The sequence below is a fragment of the Triplophysa dalaica genome, chromosome 22, assembly GCF_015846415.1.
Source record: "Triplophysa dalaica isolate WHDGS20190420 chromosome 22, ASM1584641v1, whole genome shotgun sequence".
In the NCBI taxonomy this organism is placed as follows: domain Eukaryota; kingdom Metazoa; phylum Chordata; class Actinopteri; order Cypriniformes; family Nemacheilidae; genus Triplophysa; species Triplophysa dalaica.
Window position 1 is genome coordinate 11,871,801 of NC_079563.1, and position 25,723 is coordinate 11,897,523.

Sequence of the window (25,723 nt, forward strand, 5' to 3'; positions counted from 1 at the left end):
AGGGATGTGGCATTCCTCTAGAAATCTCTCCCATGCTTCTATAAATAAAAACACAGATGCACAAGATATTGTTAGATATGACGCAGCTCCCAACATGTCTGTTAAAGTTCATCTCTGAAGGTCATAAATTGTTACCTTTTCAGTCACATTAACATGAAAGATATGCACTTTTCTACCTCATCTAAATATTTTAGGTGTAAATATTATGATAGTGTTTGCCAGCTAAACAGTTGACATACAGATGCATTGTATAATGTTTCTAACGTTTTCTTGAATACCGATTCAGTCTTCTCTGGAGTCCATTAACATCACCAGATATGTTTAAAAGCCATGACTATCATTACAAATTGGATTTATCAGAATTTGTAGACAGCGCATCTCTGACGCCTGTTTTGGATCTGAATCATGAAGTGTGTGAGAGACTGCCATGTTTATTTTTAAAAGACCCTTGTTTGTTTATTTTCTTTGCTTGTTTGTCTTTCATGTTGGTGTGGCACATCATTATAAGTACGAGGCCTTACTTGTTCCACGTGGTGAGTAAGCCAAATTACATGAGCTCATGTCTTTCCCGGATACAAACTCAGCCTGTGATGTTTAGGGAAGAAGGAGGGGTCTGATTTGGAAACTCAGACTCATGACCACAAATCTTCCTCTGCTGACATAGGTCTACTTCACCTATGAAGTAGTACCTCACATTACACGAAACCCATATTCCAAACTAACCACTGATGGTTAGTTTATCGCCTGTTTTGATTTCGTCAGTGTTGAAATGCACTACAAAGTATAATGCATGGATTGTCTAGAAACACTGTTAACAATGAGAGTATTCGGAAAGTAATGATATAGAGACTCATCGGACAGGAAGAGAGTTAGTGTCACATGGATATGACTAGGGGGGTCACCGATTTGGATTCTAGGTCATAAGTTGAGCCATAATTTGTCCTCCCCCCATAACCCACACAAACAGCACCGCTCTGTCCATCCCTTCAGCTGCCTCTGTCTATTTATCCCTCACTCCTAGCCATCCAAAATAGATCCCTGAAAAATCCCCCTGCCAGTCTCTACTAAAAATATCCATGTGATCAAGGACTCCATAGCCCCACATTGCTGCTTTAGTTCAGCATGACTGATAAAAATGCATTTATTACTTTTGTAATTTATACATGCATCATCATACATAATGATACAAAATGCTTATTTGCCTGCCATCAGTACCTGAAGGCAATCGGGAGGGTTTTGCATATTGCTGCATCACACGTGTTAGCATAACCCTTCCCACTTACGTGCCTACACTCATCCTGCATGACAAACTGAATGATGAAACTGCAACAGCAAGCGAATGAGATACTACTTTACTCACTGGCATCAGGACTATAATCACATTTTCCAACAGCTGCTTTGTAATACGGACACAAGACGTCAATGGGATACATTTAGTTATTTAATCATATATTATTTTAGACCAAGGAAACTTATTGCAATGCATAGAGAGACTGTTCTCATCTAGTGTGTAACGTGATGCAGTAGTTTCCGTAAATGGTCCTTACTAGATGGCGACAGTTCGGTGGTGCTGAAGCCGCACGAGGGCTGCTCGTACCTCACCCCAAACCGATCTGAAATCTGAAAAGACATCTGAGGCGTTTTTACTTTTGTACTTTTGTCAAGTGACGGGACTGTACGACAATACTGTCATTTCCATGCGCTCGACTTCATTCGCGGATACTGCGTTCTCTACAGAAGAATGACTTCAGTGTGGAAAAGATTGCAAAGAGTTGGCAAAAAAGCCACCAAATTTCAGTTCGTGGCGTCGTATCAAGAACTTGTTGTGGAATGTACGAAGAAATGGTAAGTTGGGATTTCCTTTCGTTATAGCGCTTGTTTCCCAAATACGCAGTGCCACTGAAGGGCGGTTCTTCTGTATGAAACACGACTATGCGGATGCAGTGTATATTACTTCATTTAATCGCGTTTCTTTGACGTGTTTGAGAATTAAACGCATAAATGTCACGTTCTGAATGTGTCGGAAATACATTGAAGTGCGTTCGCACGCACACGCTTCCACTTCCGCGTCTATCACGCGCGCTGTCAACACTAAGATATGATGAACATCATGCTCACCTAAGCGAACCTAAAGTGAACGCAACACCCCATGCCAATGCTACTGTATCATTGTTTATTCACCTGACAGCATGACTTATAAGATAGTAGCGTCTGTGTTATTATCCACGTTCAGCCTGTTTATAAACTGTATTATGAGTGCTTCAACGCATGCTTCATTCCGGATACATAAATGATTTGATTATTTCAGTTCCCTCTGTGTTATCTTGTGTCTTTAACAAAACACTGGTGTTGACAGATTAGGAAGTGTATCAAGAGTTGTCTATGCATTCATCACTGACTTGTGTTTATTGTCTGTGCGAATGAGAGGAAGATCAACGGGATTCAGTCTGATTGGATTAAAAGAAGTGTTTTAATGGTGGGAAAAATATGCTCAGTTCACATTTAGAGCCAAAGAAAATCACGTAATCACAAAGAACTGGTTCGACTTGGTGTTCTTGGGAGTTTTGGCGATATTTACTATTGGCAAAATTGTCTGAGCATGTCATAGCTTGGAAAACAAGGCAGTCTTCAGTTATGCAATAACTTGTCATCTGCATCTTGGACGAAGTTAATCACAGAGTAATTTCTGCCTTTAACTGCTAAACCATATCTCAGATTGATATGTGTGATATGAGGCATGAATGAATCATATGCGTGTTTTTGCTGCCCAAAATGATCTATGTCGCTGCAATTCAGAAAAGGATCCTCAGTAGATTCTTTATTATACAATTGAATGGTTTAATATTAAAAAATATGTAAGTGTACTGTTATTTAAAGTTCACATTTGGTTAATAGTAAACCACAAGCATATCATTATAATTGTTGTTATCTACAGTAACACTCAGCTGATGGGCAATGTCCTACATTCTGCTTTGTTGCAACATTAAAAGGGAAGTATCTTTCATTTTTGCTGTCCTAAACATGTGGATTTAAGTATTGAGAAATGTTCTTTAGAAACCCTTATAAAGAGAAGGAATACAGTTCAAAGTAGAGAAGACAACTACAGACGTTAGTATGTTTTGTTGTAAACAAGTCTGATCTCGTATCAGAAACTCACGGGATGAATTTTGCTACAGCTGTGATTCATTATAATGTTCTTTGACTGCTAGTGGGTCAAAGTCTATTGACATTACGAATCAGCTGCAGAGGGTGTGAGCAACAGATATTGAACAGCTGAAGTATGACACTGCATTGTTTTCTGATGGGGTAATATTTGGAAATGTCTGCTTAGGCATTGTTTATGTACCGTATCTGTGTACATGTGTTTCTATGTAATTTGCATTCCTTCAAAGTCACACGAATCAAAAATGAAAGAAATATGAGAACAAATGACAGAACTAAACCATATCTATTTTTACACCATGCCTGATCTACCCAAATGCGCCCTCCTAATTTATCTGGTTGGACTATTCTGACCTGTTGCTATTAGTAGCTGTAACCTGAGTAAAAGCTGGGTCTCGCTTCTCTTTGTGCATCAGATCAGATCCAGCTGTTCTGTGAAATAGGAGATTGACATCTCGGTGGATATAAAGTCTTTTTACTTTCTCTTGCATTAAATGAAAATCATTGTGGTATGTTCTGTATACTTAATAGAACCCAAACTTCCTAAAATATAAGCTCCGGTGATTAAAGAGGAACAGATGTTTATAAACACCAGTAAGGCCCTGTGGTTTACAGATCAGAGGCCAACACCCTCTGTGTTATGTTGTGAGTCAGGTCGATCATTTGACCTTTCTTAGTTTCCTCCAATTCTTAAAACAAGCAGCGTTGCCGTTGATGGCTGAACTACGCTTAAATATGTACAATGAGCTCATTTATGAAAATGAATTACCAAAGGGCATGTTTATTTAGCCAAAAGCAGAAGTATGATATAGATGTGTAGTGCACACGTAGTGTTGAAGACGATTTCCATATATTTTATTTTAAAGCTCGATAAGTTGATTTGCGCTTGTTTGCTGTCATTATAATGTTCCAACCTCATTTTAGAGCATTGGTTCTCAAACTTTTTGTTGTAAGGCCCCCTTGGTGTAGAATGCAATGCTTTGCGGCCCCCCAAATAAAGGCTTATAATCTTAAATTTAGAATTTTAACTAAACCAAAAACATGTTCACTTATATAATGTTGGAACATCAATTCGTTTGGTTGATGGTCTTATTTTTTTATGTTTGATAGAATAAAATCTATGATACATTTCTATATTTCATAAAATGCCACAAAATCTGTGACCCCCAGATCCATCTTCGGGCCCTCAGTTTGAGAACCACTGTTTTAGAGACATGTTTGTGGTATAAACAACAACAAATAATTTACAGCCCTGGGACAATTAAGAGACCCTTTCAGTTTTAATTTAATCAGCAGATCTAGATTCCAGTCCAGTGTCTGTTGAATTTCAACAAAATCAAACATCAGGAGTGACGTAAAGTCATCTAACAGCAATGTGAAAGGCTGACAATACACATGAAAACTGTTATAATAATCAAGTTTATGGCATAAAGAATATTTTAAACTTTTCCTAAATACATGTACAAATATTACTGTTGTATTGCTTAAGTTCATATTTGAGGTATTTGAGGTCTAAAAAATACAAATCATCTTTTCAGTTATTTTGACCTATTGAAATATTGTTAGAAGTTCACAGAATGAAACATAAATGGCAATTTTCCAAAACACATACACTACCTAGTAAATTTTAAAATCAGAAAAGTGATTTTGAAATGGTCTCTTAATTTTTTTTCTTTTAGCTGGCAGTATTTATTGATTCTCAGCCTTAGGGAGACAGTGAAAGTCAAGATCACAAGATCTGTTACACTGCCTGCAGCTTTTAGGCACGCACACAGACTCTCAACAAATTGTGGGTATTTTCAGATAGTAAGGTGCAAGTCATATATTCACTTTGAGGTATTCTAATAGTTTAGGGACACATTAGAAATATATTTTATGTCTTTGTCATTGAGCCAGTGTTAAAAACAACATTTGTTACCAGCCACTCAGTCTGTTAACTATTATTATTTTTCAGGCAGCCAGACAAGCTGAGAGTGGTATGGACAAGAAGGAACAGACGCATTTGCTCCAAGGTACCGAGACAATCTATTTTAATCAATAAATTCTTTCGTTCAAACATTGTGTTTATAGACAGAAAATAAGTCTAGACCCAGATTTTAAAGCAATAACAAAAGCATTTGTAATTTAGTCCATCTATGACTAGACTGGACTGAATTCAGTAATCAGTAATTAAAGGGAATGTCCAAACATAAAAAATCTGTCATCAATTAGTCACTTTCATGTCATTTTAAACCTGTATGACCTTCTTTCTTCTGTGGACCACAAAATTAGATATTATGAAGAATTTTGGTAACTGGCACCCATTCATTTGCATTGCGTTTTGTGTCTATACAATAGCAGCGAATGGGTGTCAGTGCTTTTCGGTTACCAACATTCTTCAAAATATCTTTTGTGTTCTGCGGAAGAAAGAAAGTCATACAGGTTTGAAGGGTGAGTAAATAATTTCAGAATTTTCGAAAAAAAAAGGTTAACTATAAGCTTTTGTCAGAACAATAAAATGCGCCTTGAAATGATTTATAACAATGTTTTGCGACAGAGATTATTATGACTGTATGTCCTTTCTTTTTTAACAGCTTCATGCATGGCAGCCGGGTATTAAGAATCCATACAGAGGAATGGTTGTGTGGCCTGTACCTGAGAATGTAGACATTACTGTCACACTCTTCAGGGTAAGACACTTATTGCAAATGAATAATGGGTTTTATGCTTATTTTTAATTCTTGTTGATACGGCAAGATCGCTAAAAGAAAATGTTCACAGGACCCACATGCAGATGAGTTTGAAGACAAAGACTGGACATTTGTTATTGAAAATGTGAGTGCCACTATCATATCTAGAGATTAAGATATTTTAGAATTAAGATTAGATGTAGTGAAGCTCTTTAAATATTAATTTAGAAAGTTGCATTTTTCATTATGGATATTGAACCTTTACACGTATACAGATATATGTTTAAATGCTCTCCTACTTGTAAGTCCCTTCGGATAAGCATCTGCCAAATGAATAAATGTAATGAAAATGTAAATATTCTCATTTCAAATAACTTACTACTTGTGAATAAAAAGAGAAAATAATAGCAAGTAATAGCATAACACTCTTCTCTGGTGTTCAACAGGAGACTGCAAAGGGTAGTCGGAAAGTTCTGGCATCGGTTGATTTGAACATGAAGAAATTTGCCAGTTTAACACACTCACAGACAGACCTCACGCTCAAAATGAAGCCTCTGTCAGTCAAGGTGGTGGAGGTCACGCTAAAGCTCTCCTTATCCTGCGTATTTCTTAAGGAGGGCAAAGCTACGTGAGTTTTTTTCACAGCTGTTGACCTCATCCTCATGAAGCTGACCCTTATAAGCTGATGACATCATTCTCACAAACAGTTGCTTTGAAAGCAGAGCGCTGTTTTGTTTCAGCATGCAATGTTCCATAATGGGGTTTAATAATGTGAGATGATACCGTAGCAATTATGTTTTAGAAAACCGTATGCATATTTTAAGATTATTTTTCATATAAGGATACTCATTGCTTGACACCTTTCACAAATATTTGGAGCAAGTTTGATCCCAGAAAGTAAAGTGGCTGCCTGCCCATTATACATTTGGGTTGGGCTTCATGTCAAAAGCAGAGCAGAATTTTCCAAAACAATCCAGCGAATTCTCAAATTAATTGGAGGCTGTAAGGTTTGCTGTTATCTCAGAAAAAGCTTGTAAACGCACTGAACCTTTGAGCTTTCTTCACATGAAGTATTAGGTGTTTCATCCTTAACGCCTAGGTAATTTATCAAAGTTAACCCTTTTGTGGTGTGACCTGTTTAAAGTGTTAACTAAGAAAATTATGCAATTAATCGTTTTTTCACCTCATTTATTTAAGATAATAATTTTCATCATATATATATGTTAATGTGATTTCAAGGAGCAATGTAGATTTTAGCAACATCTAGCGGTGAGGTTGGGAATTGCAACCAACGGCTCACTCCAACCCTTCCCTTTCTAAGCATTACGGCAGCTGACACAGCACGCATTTCATGTTTTCAGTTCTTGCCCAATAAAAAAAGTTCTTATGAAAGGCACTCTGTAGAGCATCTTGTCCGTTTAGGGCTCCTGTAGAAACAACTTGGCGAATTCCATGTATGGGGACCCATGGTATATGTAGATAGAAATAGCTCATTCTAAGGAATCAAAAACATAACACTTTATTATGTAAGGTCTTTATACACCTCTGAAGACATAGTTATGTATATTATCTGTACATACAGTATGTCTGTGTTGCACTGTGGCTCTGTTAATTTAAAACCACAGTAATGCTGTGGGTCCTCTAGATCTGCAAACATTGGCTGAGTAACAAAAACATTAATACCATGAAAGGATTAAACAGGGGATGAAAATGGAATGAAAATAAGAATATTAAATATTTATGCATGCATGCAATAGTTTTTTGCTTCCAGTCCAAAAATCCGGTGTCCTTGTAAACCAGACTTTATGCAAAAAGTGAAAATACAAAAGACTAAAACTGACACAAGTAAGCTATAACTTTTCACACTTCTTCTTTTTCTGATCATTTTTTTTTGGCAGGGACGAGGACATGCAAAGTCTCGCCAGCTTGATGAGTGTAAAACCAACAGATATCGGAAACCTAGATGACTTTAACGAGAGTGATGAAGAAGAGGATAAAAGAAGTAGTACTGGCATGCATTTAAATACTGCAGTTCAAGGTACTACTAGGGAAACATATACGTATACATACATATGGGGGTCCAAAAGTCTGTATTGTATGCAATGATGAAACAGTTTCAGTCTTTTCAACACCAAAAAAAATACCCAAATGTGTTTAAGCAAATGCATATATTCATTTTCCATAGTCTGTTTTCTATATCCTTACATTCCTGTTGTATACTCTTTTACCCAGACCTTGCATGAATCACTACTAATGTTTTGTTTTAACCATAGTAACCTTAACCACATACTTCCTCACATCCTAGAACTTCCCCTTCTCTGTTTCTCACTGTTAGCATCTCACCCTCTCCTTCGGTCAACACGTTCCCAAGATAAAAGATCTGCATCTTTAAAGAGCCCTTCAACAATAGGTACTTATATTTACATATGCTTTTAGCATTTCTTTGCCCTTCACTGTCTCTTTTCTTCCTTACATCATGTCAGTCATCAGTCATCTTGACGTCCTAATCTAAATCTATCAAATCGAACGTATACATTTTTTTTATGTAAATGGATTTTATTTGGATTCTGATATGATGTGGTCACATTTATCCTTAGCATTTCATTGCTTTGATTTTCATCTTGAATTTTACTGAATTATTTTGCCTTAATATTAAAATAAATTCTGTAGTTAAAAAAAAGATTTCTTTATTTACTCAACATCTTCTCAACTGAAATTTGAATGCAATTTTTCCTTTGTATATAAAATACTAGGTTTACAATAACATGAGAAGCTATTTACCCATAATATTTCACAGCACTTTTCATTATACCTTTCTCTTCCCTGAATTTGCTTTTCATTATTTCACTTTCTCTTTCTATCTCATCTTCAACTTCAGTCAGTGGTAAGGAGAGGACTGCTGCTGGTATCCTCTCAAGACCAGTGTCTGCCACTGTCTGTAACCCCGACCTACCATCACGCCCACCATTACCCACCCCGCCCAGCCCATCCATTCCCCGCACTGCGCCATCACCCGCTCTCTCCAGACCGCCACCTCCACCGCCCCCTGCCCAGCCACAGGCCCCACCTGAATCCCACACAGACCATAATGCTTCCGCTTTGTTCCCACCAGCTCTGCCCAAAATCTTCCATCCCTCCCCTGGCTCAGGTACCACAGATTGACGTTATTAAATCAGTGGTGGTCATCAAGTTGCTGTACTTTTGGTGGCTAGTCAGCATTCCTACCAAAGCGTTTTGTTGACATAGTCACAATCCTTTATCATAAAAGTGTGTCTGTGTATCTATGTATTTCTCAACAAAACGTGAACATGTATTGCGCAAGTGTAATGTTTCTCTGTCTTTCATGTCTGTGTTATATTCAGCTCCGGTGTCTTTTCCAAGAAGACTCTCAGGTTCCGAAGACCCCTTGGAGGGTCCCGTGACCTCTGACTGTCCTCTGCTCACACTCCCTCTGGCTTCTCCTTCTGATCCCTTTCTCTCTCGCTCTTCCTCTCCCCCCACTGTGGTCCTAATAGGTACAGGGCTTGTGTAAAATATTATTGTATATGTGTTTCAAACTTTGAGTTTAATTATCTGAAGATTAACGTTTTCATTCTTGTAGGGATGGAAATCATACACGTAATTTGTGTAGCCTGCTTTTATTCTAAAGACAACTTTAACATGGCTTTTGGAGAATTTATATAATATAGATCTATTTCCTCCAAGCCTCTCTCTCTCTCTCTCTCTCTCTCTCTCTCTCTCTCGCTCTCTCTCTCTCTCTCATCTCTCTCTCTCTCTCTCTCTCTCTTGCTCTCACTTTTCATGCATTTCTGACTAATCTTCTTCTTTTACATGATCTGCATCCTCTTTTCATTGTATTTCCGTCTCAGATTCTTCTCGCAGCCATTTATTTAAGCCTAAGATTGTCCATATGGCCCGACCCGTGTCCCCCACTCCTGTTGCCTGCCTCGAACAAACCTCTTTCCTTTGTCCTGCTACTGGAACAGTGCCAGGTATTGGGAAAGAATGTTTGCTCGTAAACAGCAGAATCAGTAGGCATATCGTTGCTGTCCTTCTGAGACCACAGATGTCCAAATTCACCGTTTTTCAGGAAATGGAAAAAAAAATACTTTGCTTTTTAAATGATTAAATACTGTGTTGTCAAAGTCGACAAGCATTTTTTGTAGTTTTTAGTGTATAGATATTTAGAAAACCCAGTGATAAACACAAAGGGAGACTAATTATAATGCTTTATGGCAAGAAATAAAAAACACAAGAAACGTAGATAGACAGTTTCCTAAGTACAGCAGCGATAAAACATATTTAAATCTAAATTTTTCGTGATTTTTATTTATTTCATAAATCATGGCTATGAACCTTATTCACAAGCCTGTGATAATGCATTCGACGGTCATCAGCATCGTAAATCCCCCAAAGTTTTTTATATTTTCATTTTAAAATAAATGTATGTACGTTTAAAACACTATACCTTGTACTATATTACATTTGTAACAAATTACAAAAAAAAAATTACGCTTATGCAAGGTTGTTTCTTATGCAGCGTCTATGGAAATCACCAGAAATTTCGACAACATTCTCTGTTTTGACTGCCGTCATCAGACTTTTTGTTGTTGTTGAAAGTAGTGAGTTTTTTTTTTCTATTTGAGCTAATTAGAATAAATAAATTGTGGTAGTCTCCCATTCACCTCTATAGAAGGTTACCCAACTATGACAACTATAACCGTGAAAAAGCTCCATTGGTCTGTTGGGGTAGATATATTCATACCAATAAAAATGTATTAAATATTGCTTTTCAACTTTGACAACATCGTGTTTAATAAAACGACACAGTGATTTTTAATTTCCTTTTTGTGGCAGTTTTGGAGATTTCAGTCTGAGACTGAGGTTTCAGTCTGACAGCAAGGATATGATTCCTTAACTCTTATTCTAAACTTTGCTTCTTATACGTCGGTCTGTATTTTCTTCCTTTCTCTTTCAGTATCTGGTCAGCTAAATGAACAGAAGACGGGTGCTTCACCTGCTCCATTCTGTGGCGCTCTTAATGAACCTGTGACCACTGTTCCATTGCTAAGCACACCAGATCTTGAAGCTCTGTGCGGAACCTCCAGCCCCACTAAATCGCTCAACAAGTCATCTTCTTCCTCTTCTGCCCTCCTTTCTTACCTCATCAGCAAATCTCTACCTGCTTCTTCTACCCCAGTTATTCTGTCATCTTGCACCCCTGCTGTTGACCTGCAAGCTTCAGATTCCCTCACAGCTTCCCCCTTCTGTTCACTTCCGCCTTCTCCTGCTCTCCCAGGTACCAAACAGCTTACTGCCGGCTGAAAATTATGCAGTAATAAAAGTTGGCACTATTGGCTAGAAATAATCGTTAATCGTTGAAAAAAGACAGAAAGTGTGATTTAAAATAGCTTCTTAAATTGTGTTTTGTGTTTGATTTTTTGTACACAGAGTTACCCAGGGAGCTCAATACACTTACAGAGGAGGATCAAACAAATCCATTTCTTCTGGGTAAGTATGTCTGTTATTCTCCATTTTTGTTCTTAATGATGTAAATGACCCAAACATGTCCTAATTAAGTTGTTTCATCGCTTGAGAATAATTAATTTTTCTAAATTATTCAGATTTACATTACTTATAATGTTCCACAGAATTAATCACTGAAGGACCAAAGAACTCTGAGCCCAGCATGGAGGAGCATCGGTCACCTCGAACCGTCTGCAGCATTAGCCTTGCTAATCAACAACCTCATGGCCCGGGGGCGGAGCCAACCAGAGCTGTCAGAAGGTGAGCGCATGTTAGACCATGTTTTTTTTACTATTAAGTGTGGAAAAGCTTTTATGATTTTTAAAGGTGTTAATGTGATGCTTCATGTGGCCCCAAGTTGAAGGGATTGTTTACCCTGATATGAAAATTCCGTCATCATTAACTCATTTCAAATCTACATGACTTTCTCTCTTCTGCAGAACACAAAATAATGTTTTGAAGAATGTTGGTAACCGAATAACAGTGGTACCCATACAGTCCTATTGTACAGACTCAAAACTAATGAAAGTCAAAGGCTACTGCCGATGTTCGGTTACTAACGTTCTTCATGGTGAGTAAATGATGACAGAATTGTCATTTTGGGGTGAACTATCCCTTTAAATGCCAGTTTTCTGTAATAGTGGTTGCATGGATCTTTTATAATTGTTTAAGTGAACGTGCTCTAAAATGTTGGCTGTGTGACAATGTTAATATATAATATAATACTAAAATATGTAATCAAATTATACCCTTCCCTGCTTGAGTGCTTTTGCATTGTTTTGCTTTTGCAAATGTTTATTAGAAAGCTGAAATCTACATGATAAGCATAGAGTTAGTGTGTTCCTGAAAGATGACAATAGGGGAAGATGCATGACCTTTCAATGGTTGTTAAAGACAACAGCAGCAATCAGTCCACAGTGCAGATTTTTAATCTCGCCATTGCTTTCCCTCACCATCGCAACCCTGCATCTATGCCGTTTGTTGTGCCGCTGTGATGCAATAAGTGCTCTCTAAAGAAAGACCGCATTAGCCCTACCAAATACCACATAAGTGGGCCAAGCCCCATATTTTTCCCCCTTTGACACCAAATATCTTTGTCCCCCAGTCTTGAGCCTGTTGCCAAACAATCAGTTGAAGCACAGACTTTGGAAGCGTCTGAGGAACTTGACATTGGGACTGTCCCACCTCCACACCCATCCTTTACTCCATCAATACCCTCCACGTCGATGCCTTTGGAATCCACTTATACAAAAGATAATCGGGAGGACAATCTGCAAGAGTTTATTGCAGAGAAACCCCCACTGGCTGAGGAAGAGCCAGATTTCCAAGCGGAGGATTTTGATACGGTGTTCACAACCTCTCAGCCCATTAAAGATACAGTTGACAGGCATCTTGGGAAAGAAACACTAGTTTCAAAAGAAATTCAAGTCATTAAAGCAGAACTTGGTCTTGATAGTGAACTACCCATGCAGACCAGCCTCATTCAAACCTCATCGATGACTGATAATAACTTAGTAAAGCACCAAGAAAAAGCACAAGCAGAATCAGCAGGGGAAGTTGAACAGGAAACAACCGGACAGAATGTGGAGGATGATCTCCTTTGCGCGTACCTCAACAAGTCAGATGAGGATAAAATTATGAAACACTTTGCATCGACTATGGTTATTCCAACAGAGCAAAATATCCCCAACATTGATCCCCATCAACCAAGCACAGCGCCTCAACAGCAAGAACCTGAAGTTGAGAAATGTTCTCCATTGGAAAAGAAGCAGGTGGAAGAAATCCCTGCATCCATGTGGGTGGAAGAAATCCCTTTATCCCAAAATGATAATCTTGAAAAAATTCTAGCCATAGAGGAAAAGTGAGTATGCAGCAGTTTTCAGACACACACAGCCAATCTTTAACTGTCTGTGGCTGTTTCTCTGTCACCCTCTTTAATTTTCCTATCTCAATAAACTCATATCTATTCCCCAGAGAAGCTAATATGAATAGTTGCACACGTCAACTTTTAGTTTTATGGTCAAGGAACATTAACATAAACTCTTTTATAGATAACATATTATAACTGTTCAATATAAGCAGCATCCAGATATATAAAATTATAATTACATCATTCTTCAGAAATGTTTGTATGAATGTCATCGAATGTGGAAATATTGAGTGGATGAGGTCTTCCCAAGGCAAGTAAAATCTACAGATGACCAGTAGACACAGGCATGAAATATAACCCTTAAAAGGATAGTTCATCCATAAATAAAAATCCTGTCATTATTTATTTATTCTTCTTGTCATTCAGCACCTTTGTATGAACACAAGAGAAGATATTTTGGGTCTATGCAATAGAAGTGTTGTCTGGGTACCAGCATTCTTCAAAATATCTTCTTTTGTGTTCTGAAGAGGAAAGAAAGCCATACATGTTTGGAATGAAATGGGGATGAATAAATAAGGAAAAATATTAAGGTAAACTATCCCTTTAACAATAACAAAAAATACAAGAAAATTATTATATGAAAGCATTAAAGGGATATTCTGCTAAATCCTAATTTCTGACTTTTATTTCTTTTTCCATCTATAACCAATTGCTTTCTTTCCTACTTTTCTCTTCCCTATTTTTCACTCAGTGTAACTGAAATGGATTTTACTCAGGATGTCCCTCCAGCATCTGAAGGACCCAGCACCAACAAGATTAAGGACACTGCCCCTCTGGTTTTAGATCTCTCTAAACAACATCCTTCAATTCATTTCCAAAACCTGGAGTTCAATAACTGTACCTCAGAACAATCTACACCAGCTAGTGAACCCGAAGAAGAAGAGCCGATGGTAGATGAGTCTGACAGTTCAGCTTTAACACCGAAGAGTGCTGAGTCCATCTCACTTGCCCAAGCAGAGGTTCCCATCTGGAGTGCCTTGGAAGACAATGTGAAAGATCTGGAGAATCAAGCCAGAGATGAGGAAATATACAAGCACAAAACACCACATGAAAGTCCAACAGAAGAAAATGTAACCGAAGTGACCTCAACAAAGAATTTAGATGCAGGGTAAGTGAGGTGTGGGAAAGAGAAGTTTGGCAGATATATAAATGCAACTGACCAGTTCTGGACAATCTCTAATGTCCACCCACAGTCAAGCCCTTGAAAATGTTCATACTTGTGTCTCTTTTTGAATACTCATCTTTCTAAATAAGAGAGCGAGGTTGTGTTAGGCAAGGTCAAGGTAAAGAAGTATTATATGCTATTAGTATACTTATTTTTAATTAAAAAAAAAAGAAAGTTTACTTTACATCTACCTTTTATATACTTCTCATATATTTAATATTACACTTAAGTTTAATAAACTTTTAATGACAAAACATTAAAAGTATATTTGGCGTACACTTGTACTTGATCTTTTCATAGCAATACCTGAAAGTAAAACGAAGTATTTTAATTGTAGTAGTTTAACATACTATAAACTAAAAGTACAAAACTATAAGTATCATGTTAAGTTCACTACAAATAAAATACAATTTACAAGTATACTTTCAGAATAAGAACTACTGATTTCGAAGTTTTTACTAAGATTGTAGGTTACTAAGAAAATTGTTTACTATACTTTAAAGCAGGCTTTAAGTAACTAAATAATGTGATACAAATATTGAAGTAGTAAAATAGTTGCAGTACAAAGCAAAAAAATTAAGTTGTAATCGGGGGTTCACACCAAACACGAATTAAGCGATTTGCACAAGTAAATTACATGCAAAGTCAATGCAAAAACACGAATAGATGCAAACTCACGGCAGGCGAAGCAATATCGCGAATCGATATTGCTATGAACCCACCTCAACCCTGTCTTCTGCGCAAGTTGAAAATATTTGTCAGCTCGCGTAACTCACGCAAAAATATAAAGATTTTCCCGCGAGTAATAAATAGCGAGGAACTCGATAGTTCGCGTTTGGTGTGAACACAGCATAAACTAGTTGAGTACTTCTCCTTTACTGCTTTTACATTTAAAGCATACTTAAGAGTATACGCCTACTTTTACAAATTACAAAATGGGCTAATTTAACCTCGAGAAGTATTGAAACAACCCTTAAAAGTATACTACTTGAACATTGATATAAGTATACTCAATAAAATAAACTTGAAGTGTACTTATTTTGTAAGGTCTGATATATTTTAGAAGTTTAACAGTAATGGCAGGTAAATTACAGTGAATATGGGTTCATGGCTTCTTGTTTGATCAATACTAAAACAAGGTAGGATAAACCTGCCGAAATATTTGAATAACCCTCTTCATTGCCTCACAGTGAAAACAAAGCAGATAATCAAATCGACGATGAGTTAAGACAACCGGATCTCATTTTAGAAGATACCATATCCCAGCCAAGGCCTTCCATTGATCTTAAACCACTACCAACTGAAACTGTTGAGGAGAAGAAACACGAGGTTAACGTGAAAGTCAGCGTAGCGGTCCGCTTGAGACCTCAACTGCCTGAGATCTCACCTGCTCCTAAGGACAACAGGACATCACTGCATCTGGAGGCTCTTACTCCACTGACCCCAAACCCGCCTCTGGACGTTGGGTCAGACGCAAAGGATTTAAAGACACAAGGCACATTTGAAACAGAGAATCTCTTATGGGTCACTTTAGAGGAGAAGACAAAACTGGAAGAGGATGAAGATGTTAGCACTGCAAAGACAATGCCAAACAAAGGGAACTTGGATGGGGGGTAAGTGGGTGAGGTTTTTTGACCTCATTGCATGATGTGTGAAGTGAGGACTATCTGGACTTGCATGGGACTGTCCATACATATATTGCCACTTTTATACTACGATCACAATGTATGATTGTTGGATAAGAACTGAGAGACCATTTATTTGATAAGCCTGAAAAAAGTATTGTTTGTGACTTATACTTTTTGGTCTATGGCAGCCAAGTTGAACAGGAAACATCAGAAACCAAGCAAGAGGAACCAGAAGATTGTTCTGCCTCATCTATTTCACAACACAAACAAGATCAAGATGTTACCAGAGAAATAGAACCTTCAACTGAAGAAGAGAAGATCACTGTGATTGAAAAGTCAAATGATGAGGTGATGCTGCAAACTGACAGGGAGACTGTTTGGACCACTGAAGATGAACAGAAAGCAGAAGATGTTGGTCTGGAGACTGAAGGTGCCGCTTTAGGGGAAGAGACTGAACTTGGACTTGAGCTTGACGTAGGAACCGACACTAACTTAGAGGAACGCGTCTCCGAACAGGAAGATGTTTCTGGAGGCATTATTAGGGGGATTTTCGGTGTTCTGTACAAAGGGTAAGTGTGGGGTGGATCAGAGACTTTTGCTCGGCTCTTGCATGGCTATAATTTCTGTTTTTTAAAACACTGACAGGTTGTTCTTAGGTGTTGTGGTGATAGTTATTGTGCTTTTACAAGGAAGCCTGTGCATCAATGTTGTATAGATGTTCTTTTGTTATAATATGCCATTGTATACTGTCATCTTATTTGAAACAAGATGACTGAATTAGGAAAGCTTGCTTATTGGCTGGTGATTTTCAGGTTTAAATCATTTGTTCCCCATGGTATTATGTAATTGTGTCATTCAAATGTCCTCATCCTTTAGTTATGAGACCGTGGCTTGTATACTTCAGCAACCAAGTTCAGCAGAAACAGATGTACAAGACGATGGACTTGTGGACAATCTAGCTAAAAATGGGGTGGAAATTCTTCCGCCTGAGCCCTTTTGTGACACAAAAGAGTGTTCGTCTGACAGCGATTCAAAAGAAGATCTTATTCAAGATACAGAACCGATACAAGACATTAGTGAAATAGAGCCTTTGGGTATGAGCCTAGTGGACTGCCTGAAGCTTGCTGCCAGAGAAACTCAAAGCGGAGAATACGTTGATTTTGATGCCGAGGGCAAGAGAAGCAACATGAATCAATCCCATATCTTGACACCGTTAGGAGACGACAAACATCGGATGGAGGAAGTGAAGACTGAATTTGAATTTGAAGCAAACGAACATGTGGTATCACAGGTGGAGAAAGATGAAGATCAACTCATAACCACACAGGGTAATTTAACTTCTAAAGAAGATATCCAAAGCATTATTTATGTGGAAATAGATCCTGTGCTGAAAGAAGTGGACTTTAAGGAAATAGCAATAGATGAAAGTCCAGACAAAAACAAGTGTGATGAGCGTCCGCCCAGTAAAACTGTCAGAGACCAAACGAACTCTGGCAAGACAAAAGCAGCAGATTTAATGCCTTTGGCACTGGAGGAGGCTATACAGGAGGAGCTGGTATTCGAAGTAGGTCAGGAAGACTTGGGGACGGTGTGGCTTGCCGAGCTGTATATGGATGGAGGGTAAGTGTAGGGGAGATCACTTCTGTCTGAACTTCCTTTTGATTTGATGATTGATTTTGGCATTGCACTGCCTTGTGGACTGTCAGGTGTTCTGGTTGCATTAGATTGTTGTTTTGGGGAATTTTTTGTGATCGGGGCTGTGCTGTCTTTGTGTTCGATGCAAATGAATTTGTGTTTAATCGATGCACTATAATGGGGTTTTGTTAAAGCATAACGGCATTAATTTTATGTTGTGTGGTCAGTAGGAGATGGGGTTTAAAATATTGTCCAGGCATATAAAGTGGGATCTTGTGCTGGTTTTCGTGTATATTCGCTATGCTTGCGCTTTTGGATTCTTTTATTTTGGACTCTCTGTTGTTTTTTAAATGCACTGAACAGCAATTTTGCCGTATTGTGGAGTTTCTGCTGCAGGCTTGCAAAAAAAGCATTATTCAAAAATGTTACATGGTGTGTATGGTCTAACTGCAACGCAATTGTGCTTTCTGATTCGTCATTTCTTTTTCGCGTAATTGCATTTTTACAGAAATATTTTGCACGCTGAAATGGCAGGTGGTGCAACATTTTGATATCATTTTCTGGTGTTTCATTTCTCACAGACTACAGGAACCCATATTATCTCCAATATCACAAACAAGAGAATTTACAGGCATACAAATACCGAAACCACCTCAGACTGCCTTGCCAACTGAACCACAACAAAACATCATATCCATGCAAACTTTCAAAAGCCCAAGCGAAGTTGTAAAGCTCTGTAAAGACAAGAGTATGCAGTCAGCACCCCCAGTGCCTTTGCAGGAAGTCGGCCCTGATGATATAAATAAAGATACTGTTTCCACAGCTGCTAACAGGCATGCGGTTGCTCCACAAAGCACTGAAAAGGGAACAGCTCCTTTACATTTACCCAAAATGACAGCAACTGTGAACACGGATGAGATATACGAGGATGTTACAGAAGAGACGAGGGAAAGTAACATCTCACCGTTTGAGGGCGCTGTTGCAGACAACGAGACTGAAACAAATGAGACGGAAAAGGAGAGTTCTCCTGTCATCGCCATGGCAATGGCTCCTTCAGAGAGCATTCTTGCAACAGCCATGGAGACACCTGAAGATATAAACATCGATGAGATTGTTGTTTCCGGAAAGGACGTTTCCCCAAGGAGCTCAGTGGTTCCGTGGCCCCTCCCTTCTCCTAAATTTGAAAGACAACATGAGATAGCAAAAGCCACGGAGGTCTTTAAAGAAACAGAAAGTTCTTGTCTAAAGGATGACGATCCGTCCGAGGAGAGCGCTCTTTTAGCAAAATTCGTTGAAATGGCAGAAGAGGACACCCCACAACCTCCACCTTCAGCTCCTGCTCATCGTACAAAAAAACGTTTGATACCCTGCGAGTCGGACTTTGACCTTCCTCCCTCTCCCCCTTTGCAACTGAAGACCACCATTAAGTCAACCGAGCATGAGATACTGGCAGATGTAGATCAGGACGTTTGTAAAAAGACAGAGATCTCTGGAGATGAAGAGATTTCTTCAGAGCAGATCACAGTTACATGCAATGAGAAGACAGATAACGTTCAGTCTCAGACTTCCTCAGTGTTACTTGAGATCTGTAGGACTCCAGACGCTGGGTCAGAGGATGGCCAAAAAGAACCAAATGATACAGATGTTGTCAATCTGTTGTCAAATGTTCAATCAAATGAGCATGAACAAAGTGAAACATTGGAATGTATGACAGTGGAGTGCCAAGATTCAGCAGATGTTATGCCTACAGAACAGAAGACTGAAAGTTTAATCTCAGAAACAACAGGTGAACCTGAAAAAATGGAAGAGACAGAATTAAGTGTTGATAAAAGTGAAGAAACTCAAATTGAACAGGAGAGCCCATCTCCAATGCAAAATAAATTGTAAGTTTGAGTGGCATGTAAAGAAATTAAGAGTTCATTTGCAAAAACAAACTCATAGAAAAATATGTTTTTTATTGTGTTATCATGTTCTTATTATCAAGTTATTATCAATTAGTGTAGGTTGTGTTTTTTATTTATAATTACTTAATCAAAACAACCCACTGCAGTTTGATTTATATTACTCAGAATACACAGTGAAAAAATAGGATTTTTTAAATCATGTTTTTGTAATATAAGTTTTCAAATTCAGCTTTATTTTTGCATATTTTGTTGTTTAAATTTAAGCCCTGATGGGAAAATATTAAAGGTTTGCCTGAAAATGTACACATTTGTGTCCACAAATTTAGGTACACATGTCATATATGTATATTTGATAATTGCTTGTCTTTATATTAATAAGGGTGTGATGGAGCAGAACAATTTAATTCTTTCTGTCTTTCTTTTTTTATAATCAAGAGGAACAAACAAATCAATAATGAACTGAATATTTATAATTAAAACTCTGAAATTGTTACTCAGTATATATTTTAATTCTCTTGACAGATCTGATTCACCTCAGAAAAAGGAATCCCATATTATAACCCCAGAGGCTAAAAGCGAGACTCCATCTAAGCGCCCAGACCACGTGCATGTGAACGGCCAGACCGCTGTAGAAACACCCAAAAAACTTGTGGCTCCAACGCGGATCAAAAAGAAAATTCCAGTCCCGATGGACCTCACCGGAGTAAAGGCAATAGATGAATCGAATAAAGATGGTTCAGCAGGATTTGCTTGGGAAGTAAGTGTGTCTCTTGTTTTTGTCATTTAGAGATGGTAACTTGCTTTAATCTGTTTTATTGTATTACATAGTTTGCCAATCCACTGCCAAGTCCTGGTCTGGTGACCTCCAGTCTGTCTTTGTTGGAATGGTGTCAGGAGATCACTAAGAACTATAAAGGAATAAAAATTACAAACTTCAGCACTTCCTGGCGTAACGGCATGGGGTTCTGTGCTATTCTGCATCACTTCCACCCTGAACTAATGTGAGATTTGATTCATGTCTTAATTTCCATAATTTAATGCTGATTTCTATAAACCAGTATGATACATTTTTAACTGACATTAAATGATCTAAATTTTTAATTTTTAATTGATTTTCAGTTTATTCAGTTGAAAGTGACAATATTATATAAAATTACAAAAAATTACAGTAGCTCTCAAATGCAGATGTTCTCTTGTGTTTCTTTGTATTAGCATATAAATAATTTAAGCATTTAACTATTTAAACATTTTATTACAAAATTTATTGGAACAAGAATAAAACATTGCAATTATAGATTAACTTTATCTGATTTTTTTTTGTTTTTTTCAGTGACTTTAAAGCATTAGAGCCTCACAACATAAAGCAAAACAACAAAAAAGTAAGATGGGTTTCATCAGTTCACAATACTTAAGCTATTCCTTAGATGTTGTGTGAACATGAATCATGCCTGCATCCTGAACCTCCTTTAGGCATTCGATGGTTTTGCATCATTGGGAATCTCCCGTCTCCTGGAGCCTTCGGACATGGTGCTCCTCTCCGTCCCAGATCGATTGATCGTCATGACGTACCTTTGCCAAATCCGCACACACTTCACTGGGCAGGATCTGAGCGTGCTGCAGATTGAACAGAACAACAGTCAATCCAGCTATGCGGTGGCTGAACCCAACCATGGGCCTGATGCGCATGTGGCAGCTAAATTCTGTGCCGATAGGCTGCAGGCTGGAGCTCTGTCTAGAGAGAGTAACAACAGGGATCGGCATGGAGAGGATGAAACAGAAACTGTTGCAAAACCTAACGGAGGTCTTGTTCCTCCACCCCGCACTAAGCGTTCAGGAAGGATGGATGAGAAGAGTAGTAAGGAGGCATCAGTGAGGGATACTCCAGTGGCCCCTCCTCGGTCCGCGGCGGGTTCTAAAGGCTTGGCGCACCTACGGGACGCAGATCTGGTCAAGAAGCGCCGTTCACGGTTAAGGAGCGAATCCTTAGATGAGATTGATTCAAAAGAGGTAAAATATATTGTTTGGCCTATTTCTTGAATCTATTTTTGTCCTGTTAAAAGTATAAATTCATAAACTGACAATGCTGTGAGTTCAACAGGAAAAACTATTTTTATATGTTTTATAAAAAGAACATAAGTTATATTATCTTACATGGTTTAAAGTTCATTTAACTTGCTTTAAGGATGTTTAGGTATTATTTATATGGACAGTGATCATATTACTACCTTTTATATTCTTTACTTTCATTTTTTCTTAACCTTAGACATTAGATCACCTCAATGTTCATAATGATTCATAATAATTTTTGTTACTTGTAGATAGGTGATGGTGAACCGACAGATGAAGCAACAAAAGCTGCAAGAGAAAGTGATGGTAATGTTAACATAACTGCGGAAAATTAAGAGACCATCCAAATTTTCGTTTAATCAGCATTTCTTATGTATTGTGGCCATTCCGTCCAGTCTCTGTTGAATTTCAACATAATCAAACCTCAGTAGTGACATAAAGTCACCCAACAGCAATGTGAAAGACTGACAAAAGCATGACAAAACACACAAAACTGTGATAAAAATACACGTTAACATTTTTTTTTTTACTTTCTATATACATGTACTAATATTACTGTTGTATTGCTTAAAAGTGAATACAAACTTGTTTTCTTTGCAGTATTTGAGGTCTGAAAAAATACAAAGCCTCTTTTTTTTACCTGCTTTTTATTTAGCAAATAAATGCAAATAAAAACAATATTTTTATTTGAAACATGGCAGGAACATCAGTAGTTTACAAAATTAAACAAAAATATGCATATGTCTAAATAGTAAATTCAGAAAAGCTGAAAATAATTTCGCAATGGTCTCTTAACTTTTTCCGTGGCTGTATGTTTCTAACTGTATCAACAAACATTATTTTTGTTTTTTGAAACAGTCTTTCTCGCTGTCTTTAGTATAAAATCACTTTTATTTTATACTCCTCTTATCTCTAATCCAATTTAAAATGCAGAACCCAACGAAGTAACCAAGGATGGCAAACCAGCAGAGAAAGACACAATGGTCAGTATGACTTCAATACTTTACAGTTTAAAAATGACAAAACTGTAATATATTAGGTCTATAATTAAAGAAAATAGTTGAGTTTGAAATACTGAAATGAATATGTCTGTTGGCACATCAATACTCTCAAATTCTGATGCATGAGCTTTTACCATCCCATGATTAGTTCTCATCACTAAATCAAGCATATCCTTTTCCTGTTTTGTTCTCTGTTCCTTTGTGTTTCATTGTTTGTCTGTCTTTGTCTTATAAATTATTTCCCGTTCATCTCTATTTGTCTTTATCAATGTCACTCTTTCACTATTCTTTTTCATCTCTTGTCCCTTATCATCCACATCACATCTTTTCTGTCTTGTCTGTTTCTCTTTTCTTCTTTCTTTCTTTCTTTTCATTCATTCTTTCTTTCTTTCTTTCTTTCTGTTTCTCTGTTGCTCTCTTGTCTGGTTTTATCTACGTCTTCCTGTGGTACTTCCTGGCTAGCGCCTGCAGGACACAAATCAGTATGTACTGAGTGAACTTCAAGCCCTGGAAACAGAACAGAAGCACATAGACAGCAGAGCTGCCATCGCAGAGAAGAGGCTCAGAAAACTCATGGAGACGGGTAAGACTATTATGATGAGAGGACAGAGAAGATGTTAAACTCTTCTTGAGTCAGAAGAGAATCATAAATCAGTATATTTTTGCTCCTGTGTCTTACTAACAAATTATATTCACCCTGTACGCATCACGTAATTTGTTAAACAGGAAGTAATAAAGATGAAGAGGAGAATCTGATTCAGGAGTGGTTCACTTTGGTCAACAAGAAGAACGCTTTGATCAGAAGACAAGACCATCTGGAGCTGCTGTATGTTCCCTTGATGCTATTGGTCACATTTACCACAAATGAAGGTACTTAAGAGATATTCAGTATAATGTGTTCTGTGCAGGTATGAAGAGCAGGATTTAGAAAGAAGATTTGAACTGCTTAACAGAGAGCTCAGAGCTATGATGGCTATCGAAGGTGAGATGCAGCTTTCAAACCTGGTCAGTTTTCTTCACTTTATTTGAGACCATCACTTACATTATATTTCATTTTTAATCCATCAGACTGGCAGAAGACACAGGCCCAGCAGCACAGAGAACAGTTATTGCTGCAAGAGCTGGTTTCTCTTGTCAATAAGCGTGATGAGCTGGTCAGAGACATGGATGCCAAAGAAAGAGGGTGAGTCTGCCCTTAACAGTAGTGGTGCATTGTATAAATGAGTTAACTGCCATTATTACATGGCTCGTTGGAATGCTTGATTCTGATTGGCCGGTCGCGACATTTGCAGGATGTTTATTCCCAGATGACTACCGGTCAAAACTAATAACACACGGTATCCAGTATATAGCAAATCATTTCGACAGGTTTTTTTTTTACATTATATTTACAAATTATTAAACCAAATTGCCTGTTCGTTACATTAAAAAGTCATTACTGGCCTTAAAACCAAATATAAATGGCTTTTCTTTGCAGAAGGTATGGATTCAGTAAAAAATTGATAATAAAAGATTTCAAATGTACATTTCATTTCCAGTTTTTTTTCTCATATGGCAAGTAGCCCTGTAATAAGCGGTATAATGTACAAGCAGTCGGCTGTTATTCCGAAATAGGTCCTGATCACACTGTCGGGCTTATTTCTGAGATAACAACAGGCTGCCTATACATTATCCCCTACTTTAATGTCATTGCTGTATAGTTCACCCAAAACGGATAATTCTGCCATCATTTACCGTTGTTTCAGACCTGTATGACTTTCTTTCTTCTGCAGAACACAAAAGAAGATATTTTAAAGAATTTTTTAACCTAACAACGACAGTTCAACTGACTTGCTTTGGTTTTGTGTCCACACAATAGAATGGGTACCAAAAATTTTGGGTTACATTCTTCAAAATATCTTCGTTTGTGTTCTTCAGTAAAAAGGAGAGTCAGAAGATTGAATAGATAAACGATGACAGTATTTCAATTTTTCTCCACATACTGTAACTAATTCAAACATTGAGACAAATGCCTTCGGACCAAAAGGTTTTTAAGATCATGAAAAATTTGTCAAATGACCTTAGACTTTTGGCCTGTAGTGTGAATGGCTCACAGACACAAATTTTACTTTGTTTGTGCGCAGGGCTGTGGAGGAGGACGAGAGACTGGAACGAGGTCTAGAAGAAAGAAGGAGAAAATTCAGCAATAGGGAAAAGTGTGTTCTTCAATAATGCACAAACTAGAATGTATAACAAAACTGTGGCTCACTGCTTCACACACTGCACACCGAGGACTACTTTTTGACTTTTAAATCTTTAAAAACACCAGAATATTAGTGTGCCTTGTTTTAACTTTTCAAGACTTTTTGCTTGAAGATTTCGTGGGAAAGGCTTTCACGTTCATGAACATGTGTCTTGTATCATTGACGATCATCAGTGAAGTTTTTTTTGTGATTGTTATAAAGTTTATATAAAGTTTTGTGTCTAAATGTTTATGTCGGTCATTGTATTCTATTACCTGCAAATTGTATTATCTGATGTGGTTTATCAGACAACATCTGCTTAGGTGTCCAGTGTCTCCAAATAATTGTATTCATATCCTTTTTGCATTGCAGTGCCTTTATTAAGGGTGTAATACCTTATGACAATGGGCTTTTTATATAGCAAAGCCGTTCTTTATTTTTAGTTTTAAATCCAAAACTAACAAGAATGAAAATATTTATGGGTTGTTTTATAGATACACAAAAGGTATTTTGTCTCTGTGTAGTCCTTTTGATATTTAAAGTGTTATTCATTCCTATTTTAAGATATGGGATGTTTATTCAATAAAATTGAGGCTGTTTGAAGTGTTTACGCATTGTGTGTATACATATTCTTTCTATGCATTAAAAACCTTTACATTTTACCTACATAACTACTGAAATGTTTACTTAAAGTCCATAGACATGTATCAAAGAGTTCTGGAGGTGGAAGCAGGAGCATTGGGTGCGATATTAATAAGGTAAAAATGTGGAGCGAGGATGTGCAACTCAAATATGATTAAAATATTCTTACAAT

The 25,723-nt window shown here is 37.5% G+C and overlaps 1 protein-coding gene across 7 annotated transcripts; it reads left to right on the forward strand.

Annotated features, from left to right (window-relative positions):
• The first annotated feature begins 1,288 nt into the window (after window positions 1-1,288).
• Window positions 1,289-25,519, forward strand: ehbp1l1b (EH domain binding protein 1-like 1b). Of its 7 annotated transcripts, XM_056736370.1 has the most exons (30): window positions 1,289-1,845; window positions 5,117-5,174; window positions 5,736-5,831; window positions 5,923-5,976; window positions 6,278-6,459; window positions 7,730-7,869; window positions 8,167-8,241; window positions 8,710-8,979; window positions 9,194-9,346; window positions 9,701-9,823; window positions 10,810-11,130; window positions 11,283-11,342; window positions 11,483-11,618; window positions 12,463-13,218; window positions 13,979-14,395; window positions 15,643-16,065; window positions 16,269-16,649; window positions 16,957-17,700; window positions 18,297-19,598; window positions 20,142-20,376; window positions 20,448-20,620; window positions 20,950-20,998; window positions 21,090-21,626; window positions 21,938-21,992; window positions 22,620-22,669; window positions 23,150-23,270; window positions 23,414-23,513; window positions 23,596-23,669; window positions 23,756-23,870; window positions 24,811-25,519. In XM_056736370.1, exons 1-30 carry the CDS (start codon window positions 1,742-1,744, stop codon window positions 24,896-24,898), a joined length of 7,392 nt encoding a protein of 2,463 aa, XP_056592348.1. In that variant the 5' UTR covers window positions 1,289-1,741; the 3' UTR covers window positions 24,899-25,519. The 7 variants fall into 7 exon arrangements, with proteins under 7 accessions (XP_056592348.1, XP_056592349.1, XP_056592350.1 ...); XM_056736372.1 differs by lacking the exon at window positions 16,957-17,700 and having other exon boundaries at window positions 1,290-1,845; XM_056736371.1 differs by lacking the exons at window positions 8,167-8,241; window positions 8,710-8,979.
• Window positions 25,520-25,723: the final 204 nt, after the last annotated feature.

Bases quoted from the DNA above. Each gene is read 5' to 3' on its own strand.
- ehbp1l1b (XM_056736370.1), top strand. From the start codon at position 1,742: ATGACTTCAGTGTGGAAAAGATTGCAAAGAGTTGGCAAAAAAGCCACC. The intron at 5,175-5,735 runs GTACCGAGACAA...CTTTTTTAACAG, and splicing joins ACAGACGCATTTGCTCCAAG to CTTCATGCATGGCAGCCGGG. The intron at 13,219-13,978 runs GTGAGTATGCAG...TTTTTCACTCAG, and splicing joins ATTCTAGCCATAGAGGAAAA to TGTAACTGAAATGGATTTTA.